The sequence below is a fragment of the Aquila chrysaetos genome, chromosome 19, assembly GCF_900496995.4.
Source record: "Aquila chrysaetos chrysaetos chromosome 19, bAquChr1.4, whole genome shotgun sequence".
NCBI classification, from domain to species: Eukaryota; Metazoa; Chordata; class Aves; order Accipitriformes; family Accipitridae; genus Aquila; species Aquila chrysaetos.
Genome location: NC_044022.1, coordinates 215,493 through 228,559, shown reverse-complemented (window position 1 = coordinate 228,559; position 13,067 = coordinate 215,493). Strand labels below are relative to the sequence as shown.

Sequence of the window (13,067 nt, the reverse complement as noted above, 5' to 3'; positions counted from 1 at the left end):
TCTAGTATCCTGTTCAGCAAAAGGATTGCTTCAGCTGTGTGGTTCAGTGATGCTTTGACAGAACTTTTGTCTTCAGAATCAAATGTTAGTGTACTTTTTTTTTTCCCTACAAGCTACAATGTTTAAAACTAAGACATTCGTATAGAGACAGCATAAAAATTACCTTCCTTAGATGCTTATCCTGAGTGTAACTGGACAATAGAATTTATCTTCTCAACTAATGTTTGGTGAGGCAAAATTGTGTAAAACTTTATTGCTATTTCAGAAATATCTAAACATCATATACATGTATCATACATGACATGATAAACATCATATTTCTCATGAAAAAGAAAATTATGAAGTCTGAAAAAAATAAATGATTACTTCATTTCTGAACTTGCTTTACATGATCTGATGTCTTTATCTCATCCTGAATATTTAAGTTATTTTATTTTGGGGGGGCAAAAAAAAATTCCTTAAAGTAAGAATCTTAATTCATCGTGCCAGGACCTCTAGGATTCAAAACTGGGACAGGCACAGCTTTTGGGCTCTCTAGTCTGTTGGTCGCAGCCTGAAAGCTCTGACATGGCTGGCTGCCTGTAAAGCCATGAACCTCATTCTTGGTCTTACACGGTGCAGCAACAGATCTGCTGCACTGAGCTGCCAGTCCTGGCATCCTGCCTTAGAGGCTTAGCTCTGGGGTAGAGTGGCAGGGACTCTAGGCAAATGCCCATCTGATGGTGGCCTTTAATCTTGCCAAATTGTGTCAAATTCACAGAATTCCAAACCTTATTTCAATTTCAATGAAACTGTTTCCCCCAAAGGTTAGTTTCAACAGCTCTGCTGCTTATTCTCCCAAAAAATGAACATTAAAACTCAGTCCTTCACTAAAGTCCTTGCTAGCTTTAGTGCTTTGGTTCCAAGATAAAGTGTCATGTTTTAGTCAGTATCTTGTTTTGTTTTCTTTCTTCTCATTGGCTTGCTTCCCTTAAAACAATACAAAACAAAACAAAACATAAAAGCAAACCAAATCCAGTCTGTCTTTAACATAAGGTGCCAGACCTCACCTGACATGGTCTGAGCAGAATTTGATTCTTTTACTTTCCATTCATTCTGGTTTACATAGCTCCTCTGAACAGCAGTTCTTCCTTACAGTCAGCTCACTGGTCTTTTCTCCTTCCCTTTTTACATTAGTCTCAAAAATTCCATCTTCATTACAGAATAGTATGAAATTTCCTTCCAAAAGACTTCACTTCATCTCCAGAGTCTCTCTCAAAGCTTTTTGCTTACTTTCATTCTCACTTAAAAAAAACTTTGTTAGTTTTAGTGGAATAACTGTTGGTTTACAACAGAACAGAATCATTCTGTGACTTGAATGGCTAAACAAAAAGTAGCTTAATATTGACTTGTTTTATTGTATGGTCCAACTTAGATGGTCAAAAGATGTTTTTGCTTTATGTGACTGCCAGAATTTTGCAAATTTTAAAATTATATTTAAAGAAAAAATACATTTACCTACAATTAACTGCCTAATGATAGATATTTTTATGTTTCATTACATGTAATGCTATTTATTAATATGGTATTTTTTAACTCCTTTCCATTGGTAGCTGGAGTAGATTATGTGGGCATCAGTCGTAACTTGGATTTTTCCCCCGGAGTCAATATGCAGACATTTCGTGTGGTAATTCTGGATGACCTTGGACAGCCAGTGTTAGAAGGAACTGAGAAATTTGAGCTTGTGCTAAGGATGCCCATGAATGGTGCCCTTGGAGAACCCAGCAAGGCCACCATCTTCATTAATGACTCAGTGTCTGACTGTGAGTAATAATTTTTTTTACCTTTTCACATTTATGCATTATGCACTTGTCCTTTTGAATCACAGCAAAGCCAGTGAATCTACGTTTCAGCTACAGATGTGTTAAGTCATTTGCTATCTAGATGCTTACGTTGTATATCTGGTGCAATGTAACATAATTAAATTTGAAATAGTGGAGGGAAGATATGATAACTTCTGCAATTACACTTTACACATTCTTTTTATGCTTTTCTGCCCAGTGCCTAAGATGCAGTTTAAAGAATCTGTATATGTAGGCAATGAGAATGATGGACAGATTTCTGCCATGATATATAGGAGTGGGGATATCCGATACACATCCACTGTGAGATGCTATACAAGACAAGGTTCAGCTCAGGTAATGATGGACTTTGAAGAACGTCCTAATACTGACAGTTCCATCATCAAATTCCTTCCTGGTAAGCTCTTGATCTTATTTTAGAAGCCTTCAGTCTACCATGTTTTGTTCTGCTTTGCTTTGCTTTGCTTTGTTTGTTTGTTTTGTTTTGTTTTAATTGTGTCTTCCCATAAAGTAGTGCCAAAAAACCACTCTGGAAAACCAATTTTTTTCTCCATACACAATGGGCAGAGTGCATAGAAATGATGTTGTCTCCTTTTGCTTCACTTCTGACCTAGAGGAGTAATCAATAGGAACCAAAGGGACATATCTTTGTATAGGTTCAGCCTGAGTGCCAGGATCTTTTTGATAGCAAAAGCAGGTTCAGCGTAACACAGTAACAGAAGCACAGACCTGCTGCCAGAAGGGAAACTTCAGAAGCTCTGCTCTTTGTTAAGCAGATTTCTGGTAAATACATTTGACGTGCACTGAAATGAGTAATAGATCTTTCAATAGGGATATAGTTCTTTAATTTCTATTTGAATTTTTTTTTCCCGCTGAGGCTTTCCTAAGACAGTTCACCAGTATCAGGTACTTAATATCTCACATCAGAGGTGAAATACAAATAAGTCAGATGTTACTACCTTGAAAGAATATTGCCTGATTCCTTCTATTTGGGCAGAAGACAGTTTAGTCTTTTAGTCTTTTAAGTCTACATATACATAATATTTTTTACAAGCACTAAACAAGTTCTGTCATCAGCGTGAAATCCTTGGTAAGCCCTTATCACAGCAATGACAACCTTCATATTTCTATAGACATATATCATAGTTCTCTTGTAAAGTGAGTTGTTCAGTTTATCTTTATTTAGAGCTGGCCTCAGCTTTTAGTGCTATCATGTACTTTATACCTTTGCCATTGCTTCTGTGCAACCAGGAAAGAGAGTCCAACTTGTTAGGATTAATGGATCTGGACTCCTTAGGACGTGACGTTCCTCTTTTTTTGAGTCTTGCTCTGCCATTTCTCTGTGACGACAAGTAGCAAAGAGATCTGCTAGGATCATATCTTGTTTCCATAAGCTTCTTAGGCATGTTTAATATGCAGCAGTTTCAGAACAGTTTTCACATTTCCTGTGTAACAATGAACAGGATGAATATATTTCAATTTTTTTTTTTCTCCTCCTAATGGATAATTTATTTTCTATAGGGGGAAAAAACAACCTCAGAAAATGAACACAGTCAGCATTCTGGTCTGGTTATTCATCCTGAAGAGCCTTGATCATATTTGCATGTATAATGATGAAAAAGTACTGTAAATTGACCTCATCTCTCTCATATATAAGTGAAGGTCCACACAGTTGGAGAGTGTTGAGTCAAAAGAGAGTTGAAATAAAAAAACTCCAGGACAAAATTACCAGTAGCATTGGTGAAGGTTTCTATTACTCTGCTTCCTTGTGCAAGTATTTATTTTTTAAATGCACACTATGGAGAGGTCACTGAGAAGGAGTATTTTATTCTAAGACAAAACAAAAGGAGCAATATGTGTGAAGTGGATATACCAAATAGAAACTTCTCTTAGAGAAGTCCCAAAATGAGGGACTCCACTTTAATGAGTTTCCATAGAAAGGTAATGATTGCTAATTCTGCTTTCACTATCATCATTACTCATTAACTTATATGGTGTCAAGGTGGATACCTTGGCCAGCAGAAGCAGCCTGTGGTTCCTTGAGCTTGGAGGGAAGTGCTTTAATAGAGCAAAGAACACCTAAGTTCTGCATGATATTACATTCAGAATGATTGCAGGTGAAACTGAGAAGCCTTGCACACTGGTGCTTGTGGATGATACTTTCCATGAAGAAGAGGAAGAACTACGTCTGGTTCTTGGCACTCCAAGAAGTGATTCTTCCTTTGGTGCCTCTATTGGCGAACAAAATGAGACGCTGATAAAGATTCAGGATGATGCAGACAGTAAGAAATTATTTTGGTTTTACTGGCTTTCGGAAGCCCATTTGTGTGCTTTAAAAACATTTTTCTTCTAATTACAGAGGCTATTATTAAGTTTGGTGAGACCAAATTTAGTGTGAGTGAACCAAAGGACACAAGGCAAGTAGCAGTTGTAAAAATCCCAGTGCTTCGTCTGGGAGACACTTCCAAGGTTTCTGTCGTGAGAGTTCATACAAAGGATGGATCTGCTACTTCTGGAGAAGACTATCACCCTATATCAGAAGGTAGGATAATTCAGATGATTATCACATCCTACTGTAACATGTTTGAAAAAATGAAATAACTATGAATAGAATACTTTGCAACCACATCCGTTAATATGTTTTGCTATTCAAATTCAATATGGACATGATCCCACGTGGTATGCAACAGCCAAATTGCTCTTGGAATACTAGATATCAGTGAAGGTATTTATAAAAGAATTGTGACTCCTTTGAAAACATCTCTAGCTCAAGTAATTGGAAGAAATGTGTGAGTGCCACCTTAGTAAGATTTGCAAAGTGTACTAGGACATTACTCTGCAGAAGCAGCTACTTTTGGATACGATTGTGTAGTTGTTTCTCAAGCAATTCATTAAGCTAATGGCTTTTGCTCTATGTAGGAATTAATGTCTATTTCTGTTTATTTTTCAACTTTAATAATAATTAGGCTGTCTTTCTGTATCTCTACAATTCACTGCCCACTGCTCCTCATTAGTAATGAATGAGAGAAGTTGTGCAACAAAATGAGAAATTTCTTAGCTGATAAATGTCTTTCCATTAATAGCCTACCCACATGGTTCAGTGAATGACTAATAGAGTTTGTAGCACTATGAATTTTTTTTCTTCTAAAGTTTATGATAATACATGATACTAATCTGTGTTTTAAGATAAATTATTCATTGCTGGAGTGTTTTCACAGCTTTGGATAAACTATTTTGGTGTCCAGTCCAGCTGAAAGATATGACTTATTTTTGAACATCCCCCAACAACATTGGGCTATCTCCAAATTCCACAGAAGAAGAGAAATTTCCCACTAGTGATATTTGAAGACAAAAATTGTTAGCAATAAGAAAATCATCAACACAGAGCTTGCTAATTCCAGTCACTTTGCCTCTTGCATTTTAGAGTTTTGCTCCTTCCTCTTGAAAACCACAGGAATTTTTAGTGTTAGCTAATACTTATCCTATACATATTACCTATTAGCATTGCCTTGCTTACCCTCACCCTGCTGTGCACTGGCAGCACATGGGAGCAAAGTTTTCAAGGGAAACATGCTACTGCAGAACAAGACCATTCTCTTACTTTGAGAAAGGTCTGTGATCTGCAGGATTTCCCCAGAGGTTTCAGAACATCTGTGGGTTTAGGGAGCCTGCCTATTCAGCCATGAGTGCAAACCCCACATTCTTAACTGGGTAATATGAGGGAAGTGTGACGAACTGAAATTCAGTAAAATTCTTAGCTCTCACACAGCGTGTTTATGACCACAAAGAGTATTTTCATGGCTTAGTAACACTTAAGGCCGGAAGGATCATTAGATCACTTAATCAGACTCACTGTGGATTGCAAGATTGTCCCAGTTTCCCCCACTTACTTCTGTACTGAGCCCAATAACTTTTGGTTACAGAAAGTATATCCTTCAGAAAGGGTATCCAGTCTTGGTTTGAAGGCACTGGAGAGGATGAGTGTTTCTTAGCTTTTTGCTTCACTAATCAGTCCCTATCACTTATCCATGCCTTATTTCCCATATATAGTTCAGCTGTCATTCACTGCTGCTTATTGTGCCTGTCCCTTTAGAGTGCAGAGCTTTTTAGCACCTGGTATTTTTTGTTTCTGATGGTATTTCAATATACTAATCAGAACATTGCTTTCTGCAAGTCTTTTTTTTTTTCTTCTGGTTCTCAGTTTCTGTTGGTCAGTTCTGTGCCATCTTCAGTTAATTTGACATTGTGCTGATCTTGGCTGGGATAGAGTTAATTTTGTTCAGAGTAGCTAGTAGGGGGCAGTGTTTTGGATTTGTGCTGAAAACAGTGTTGATAACTCAGGGATGTTTTCATTACTGCTGAGCAGTGCTTACACAGAGCCAAGGCCTTTTCTGCTTCTCACCCCACCCCACCAGTGAGCAGGCTGGGGGGGCACAAGGAGTTGGGGGGGGACACAGCCGGGACAGCTGACCCCGACTGACCCAAGGGCTGTTCCAGACCATATGACATCATGCTCAGCATATAAAGCTGGGGGAAGAAGAAGGAACGGGGGACGTTCAGAGTTATGGTGTTCGTCTTCCCAAGTAACTGTTACGTGTGATGGAGCCCTGCTTTCCTGGACATGGCTGAACACCTGCCTGCTGATGGGAAGCAGTGAATGAATTCCCTGTTTTGCTTTGCTTGCACGCATGGCTTTTGCTTTACCTATTAAACTGTCTTTATCTCAACCCATGAGTGTTCTCGCTTTTATTCTTCTGATTCTCTCCCACATCCCGACATGGGGGGACTGAGCGAGCGGCTGTGTGGTGCTTAGTTGCTGGCTGGGGTTAAACCATGACAGACGTCCTTTAAAAAATAAAGATAGTAGAAATGCATCTACTATTTTAGTATCGCTCTCACCCATTCCATACAGAAATGTTAAATAGTTTCTGTACTTCTTCTTCCTTTAGTAGTTAATACATCCAGGAATCACAGGACTCTTCTAACTCTGTCAGTGTGGTGGGTTGACCCTGGCTGGACACCAGGTGCCCACCACCAAGCTGCTCTGTCACTCTCCCCCTCAGCTGGACAGGGGAGAGAAAATAAAAGGCTCATGGGTCGAGATAAGGACAAGGTGATCACTCAGCATTTACTGTCACGGACAAAACAGACTTGACTTGGGGAAATTAATTTAATTTATTACCAATCAAATCAGCATAGGGTAATGACATATAAAACCAGATCTTAAAACACCTTCCCCCCACCCCTCCCTTCTTCCCAGGCTCAACTTCACTCCCAAATTCTCTACCTTCTCCCCCCGAGCAGTACAGGGGGACGGGGAATGGGGGTTGCAGTCAGTTCATCACACGTTGTCTCTGCCGCTCCTTCCTCCTCACACTCTTCCCCTGCTCCAGCGTGGGGTCCCACCCACGAGAAACAGTCCTCCACAAATTTCTCTAACATGGGTCCTTCCCGTGGGCTGCAGTTCTTCATTAAATGCTCCAGCGTGAGTCCTTTCCATGGGCTGCAGTCCTTCAGGCACAGACTGCTCCAGCGTGAGTCCCCTGTGGGGTCACTAGTCCCACCAGCAAACTTTTTCCAGCGTGGGCTTCTCTCTCCATGGGTCCACAGGTCCTGCCAGGACCCTACTCCAGCACAGGCTTCCAACAGGGTCACAGCCTCCTTCGGGCATCCACCTGCTCTGGCGTCGGGTCCTCCATGGGCTGCAGGGGGCAGCCTGCCTCACCATGGTCTTCACCACGGGCTGCAGGGAAATCTCTGCTCCAGCACCTGGAGCACCTCCTCCCCCTACTTCTTCACTGACCTGGGGGTCTGCAGGGTTGTTTCTCTCACATATTCTTACTCCTCTCTTCTGGTTGCTGTTGTGCAGCAGGTTTTTTCCCATCTTAAATATTTTATCCCAGAGGCACTACCACCATTGCTGATGGACTCAGCTTTGGCCAGCGGTGAGTCCATCTTGGAGCCAGCTGGCATTGGCTCTATCCAACATGGGGGAAGCTTCTGGCATCTCACAGAATCCACCCCTGTAGCCCCCCCCCGATACCAAAACCTTGCCACACAAACCCAATACAGTCAGCTAAGACTGAACTTTTTATCCTCCATGACTTCTGAAATTTTTTCAGAGGCAATGGTTTTCAAAATACAGTACTCTTTTGTGTAACTCTCCTTTGTGCCTTATTTTTGGTGTATATCATTTTATTAAAATGCATTTTGTTTGAGTAAAACCTGACAATACTTTTTATTTAGAATTCTTCAGTCTTTTGGTCATTCACATATGTTACCAACATTTATGTAACAATTAGTCCCAGATCATTTTCAAAATATTAAGTTCTATTAGACTAAATATTGGTCTTTGCGAATTTCTTTTGATTATGATAATGCCTCACTTTCAGTGATTTCCACGTGAGTCCGCTGCTATTCATTATTATGATTTTTAGCATCAAATAGGTTAAACTAAATATATGAACATCAGTAATTTGAAAATTGAGTATTAACTGCCATGTCTCATGGCTGGGCCTAGAATTACAGCTTGTTATGAACAACAGATTTATTTTTAAGTGTCTCATTATGTTTTTAGAAATTGAGTTTAAGGAGGGTGAAACACAGCACTTTGTGGAGATTGAAGTTCTCTTTGATGGAGTAAGGGAGATGAGAGAAGCCTTCACAGTTCATCTGAAGCCTGATGAGAACATGGTCGCAGAAATACAGGTAACAAACTCATGCAAAGTCCTCAACAACAAAATCTGGTAAACAGACCTTCTTGCTTTCTGGCTCATAGCTTTACTCTTCTTTTGAGGTTTATACATTGCCATCCTGGCTTGTATCTTGAAAGACAGAGAGGATCATCCCAGCTCACACAGTAGCACCTACCCAAAACAGTTTGTTACCAAGGCGATAATGTTCATGGGGTCATAGAAACAATGAGAGACTGAAGTCTTCAAGATTTCATTCCAGACACAGTCTCCTCATAGAATCAGCCCTAGAAACTGATGTCCCCTTGGAAACACTCTCTGGCAATACAGTATAACCTCTATGCTGTAAAAAGAGCAATCAGGTGAAATATGACTTCTGCTGTCAAAACCAGGTTAATATTATTCTTATTGTGTGAAATGAAATAGCCACACATTCTTGTTATTTAGCATTATATCATACATACTTTCAATTTAAACAGTATATTCCTCTGATTCTGCATAAAATGTTCTTCAAACTCTTTGGCCGCTTCATCAGTATCACACCAGATACAGTCTGACCCCAGGTAGCCAGACAGCAGAGGCACAGCCTTTGCTGATAACAAACACCCTATTTCCACCAGGCATTAAAGTGCACATCAGGGTTCTACCAGAATACTGAAGTGATTCAAGAAAGCTGGGACACAAGGTTAAAAGGTCTGGTATCTTCAGTGTTCTGAAAAGAAAAAATTCATTTTAGCTCTTGCTTTTGTAGTCAGCAATATACTTTCCTGTGCCTCAGCCCTTTCTCAGTAGCTCATCCAGTTGAGGTTTTAGAACTTATTTTGGGACAATGTTTCATATTCTGATCAAGGTCTGGCTTGAATCCCCTTGTTTATTTAAATGTTCACAGAGAACTGTTTCTGCCTTTTCATTATCAGACAGCCAAGGCCATTGTTTACATTGAAGAAATGAACAGCATGGCAGACGTCACCTTTCCCTCTGTCCCTCAAGTTGCATCCCTTTTGATATATGATGATACTTCTAGAGCCAAAGACAGAACCAGTCCCATAGCTGGCTATCCTGTCATCTGTATCACAGTGAGTATCTCTGTGGAAAGATGGAACAAAATCAGTGGATTTTGTTTGGATAAATTATCAAAATATGGATTTTGTTCAGTGGATTTTAGGCACTCAGTATCAATCCATATTGTTGTGAGTCACACATGAGTTTAAGCTAGAACTCTCCTAAGAGCTAATCTAATTTGTCTGGGTAACGAATCAATTTTCAGGAGGACAAAAAGCATAGAAAGATGTTTCACATGTTCATCACTAAGAACAGTTTGATACTCACACTATGTCTACGATTGCTTGACCTTACTATTTCCTGCATTATCTTGCCTTAATTTACAGAGTTAAAATCACTGAAGATAACAGATGACCCAGTGTTTTTAATGAGTGTCACAGACTGAAAAATGAGTACTGTTTGTTGAAGTACTACAGGCTTCTTTCATTGTAATTTTGCAACTGAAAGGTTTGCATGAATATTCCTATGCAGTGAGGAAGGTTTTGGTCCATCTGCATCTTCAGTTTGTTTCTCACACCATTTCTTATTCACAGGAATGGATCATATGTTGAAATGCAAAGTTTATTTGCAGAATTAGATCAAAGGGTGAAATTCACAGTAAAGTAGCATGTGGGAGTGTAGTTTGTGCCTTCATAACTCTGTTAGCTTTTCACCCATAAATCATAATTTAAAATAATATTTTTATTTCCATAAGCATAATTAGACCTGCCTTTTAATCTACCATAGCAGTGCCAAAAGTGTCACTGTCAAAATAAGGTGATTTCTTAAGAGATTTACTGGGGTTGTCAGTTCCATGTTGTTGAGTTTTGTGACTCTTGATAAATTAAAATTCCTTTGCCATGAAGCAAATAAATTGTTAACACATCTGCTTTGTTATGCAGGCTTGTAATCCTAAATATGAAGACTTTGACAAGACTGGTTCTATATGTGCCAGTGAGAACATCAATAATACTCTGACACAATACCGGTGGCTTATAAGTGCACCCACTGGTCCTGATGGTGTGACTAGCCCCATGAAGGAGGTTGACTTTGATACTTTCTTCACTTCCTCCAAGATGATTACGCTCGACTCCATTTACTTTCAAGCCGGTTCTCGTGTCCAGTGTGCAGCTCGTGCTGTGAATTCAGATGGGAATGAGGGTCTTGAGCTCATGAGCCCTATTGTAACTATAAGCACATCAGAAGGTAAGACATCTGCACCTATTGCAGACCTCTTTTGGATCCCAAATTCCATCCTAACAAAATCTGATTACATGATCAGGTGTTTTAACATTACAGTCTCAGCTTTTCTTCTGTTGTTCGTAGAGGTGGTGCAAAAACACTCTTCTTAACACAGCAGACAATTGTAATGACAATGGTTTTCATCTTTGATAGTTCTCCACATCTTTAAAGAGTTATCCACATAGCAAACTTGCATGGTCAGGAGAACAGTATACCATGTGCATTGGAATTAGTGAAACCTGGCTTCTGTTGGCTTTTGAATTCAACTGTAGTAATGTTGCAGTAAAATCTCAGCTCCTATTAGACATTGGAGAACCCACATGGGAGTGCTATTATGAATGCCTAGCCAGAAGAAAAGCTTAATTTGGCATTCAGGCCTTACTGGACACCTGAGAATCAGTGTCTTCCTTGACTAAGGTCTAAAGCAACTGGTGTCCAATAACAGGGCAAGGACAAAATTTTTTCATGGTTGAGGTATTCAGAATATTCATCTTTCTTCTTTCTCTGATATTCTTTTTGTCTCCCTCTGATCCTTTGATACCTAATCAATACTGAACTGATGCTGCATTCTGTCAGCCAGCAGAGTTACTGTAGTCTACCTCCTTTGCCCAGCCAACTCTTTTCATTAAACTTGTACTGGATATCGTTATGAAGCAGAGGTGAAGAACTGACGTGCACACAAGTACAGTCTGATAGCATATGCTATTTTGTTGTAGAAATCACAGATGCAGATACTTTTGTTTATTGTATAATATGGAGAATGAGTAATTATCAGCAATCAAGGTAAATTACAAAACATTGTATTTTATTACCCTTCTGCAGCCATTTTGCATTCTTTGTGTCATCTCTGCTGCTTTTGTAGCTACACTAACTCTTCTGGGTTTTATGAGATCTTACGGTAGGTAATAAATTACATGATTGTTCATTTGCAATATCATTTTCATTTCTGTGGCCTTTCCAACTAAATATTTTGGTTACAAGATTTTATTTTCTACTAAGTTATGGCTTTAAGGAGCTTAATGAATGGAATTTCTATTTAAGCCTATCCTTTATTCCACATTTTGACTGTAGGCTCAAGTCACCTTTGTTTGCACTATCAGAAACCCTACACCCGAAAGAGGACTCTGTCTAAGGGTGTTGTCTACAAGGTGCAGTGTAGTGCTTGTTAGAGGCAGACAACCTTGTGCTGGGTGAGCTAGTTTTGTTATGTGAAACAGGCTGGCTATGTTAGTGTTGTAATGCATTATTTGGATTACACTTGACAAATTAGCAGGGCTAATTAGCTCAGGCTCAGGACTGAATTGTCATGCATATATTACTTCCATTACCTGAGCTAACTTGTGATGTGGAAGTCAACAATACTGAAGATTGTGTATGAATGACATAAATGTAATTATTAGATGCTATTTTGAAAGAAGTGCAGTGATCAAAGCAACCTGCTGAAATCCTGAACATTTTCAGCTTTGAGGATGCTTGACCTTGAGTGCATAGACCAAATTGTCAAAAGTCAGATTGCGCAAAAAATTGTATTTAGCCTCTTTAGCACATCTTGCATTTGAGAAAACAAACAAACAAAAAACCAAAACCCCCAAAAGCTATTGTGTGCAGAAGAGAAATTTTGTTTCCTCATGCCAGAAGTTTCCAACTTGGAGCCATTGAGCCAGATGAGGTCCACCAGAACCAATAAACTCTCCAAGAGGAGAGCGCTGTTTCCTTTTTTCTTATAATCCCTCAGAAATGGGCAAAGAGCAGAACATGGGCAAAGGGAACTGTTTTAATTTTCCACTTCTGCTGGTTTCTTTCTTTGGCCATCACATGACAATGTGCTATGATTCTTGTGGCCAGAATGTAGACACTTTTGCATTGAACTATGCAACTAGAAGTTGCATGTATCTCAGATCATATGGTTACAAACGTAATCTTCTGGTCCTACAAACCAGGAGTAATACTGGAACAGGTTGAACTAACCCTGGAAAGGATTGCCAAAAAGTTATAGATTTTCCTTTCTTGGAGAAACTCAAAATTCAACTGAACAAGGCCCTAAGCAACTTTATCTAACTTTGAAGCTGGCTTTACTTTGAGCACAGTGTTTCTAGAGATCCTTTGACACAATTATTCTAACTACATTTTGGTCAAATACATTTGGTCAAGTACATTTGGTGCAACAGAAGGCTCATAGAGTCCTATGAAGGTGTATATATGTCCACACCCCAATCCAGTGCCAAAACCAACTGAACACTGATCAGGTATC

At 39.4% G+C, this 13,067-nt stretch overlaps 1 protein-coding gene across 1 annotated transcript in view; it reads left to right on the top strand.

Annotated features, from left to right (window-relative positions):
• Window positions 1–13,067, top strand: part of FREM2 (FRAS1 related extracellular matrix 2) — a 142,925-nt gene that overhangs the window by 105,948 nt on the left and 23,910 nt on the right. The window contains exons 8-14 of the mRNA XM_030042908.1: window positions 1,593–1,802; window positions 2,041–2,238; window positions 3,959–4,123; window positions 4,201–4,383; window positions 8,419–8,549; window positions 9,451–9,609; window positions 10,477–10,780. Of these exons, the coding sequence (XP_029898768.1) occupies window positions 1,593–1,802; window positions 2,041–2,238; window positions 3,959–4,123; window positions 4,201–4,383; window positions 8,419–8,549; window positions 9,451–9,609; window positions 10,477–10,780 (1,350 nt within the window). The remainder of the gene's footprint in view (window positions 1–1,592; window positions 1,803–2,040; window positions 2,239–3,958; window positions 4,124–4,200; window positions 4,384–8,418; window positions 8,550–9,450; window positions 9,610–10,476; window positions 10,781–13,067) is intronic.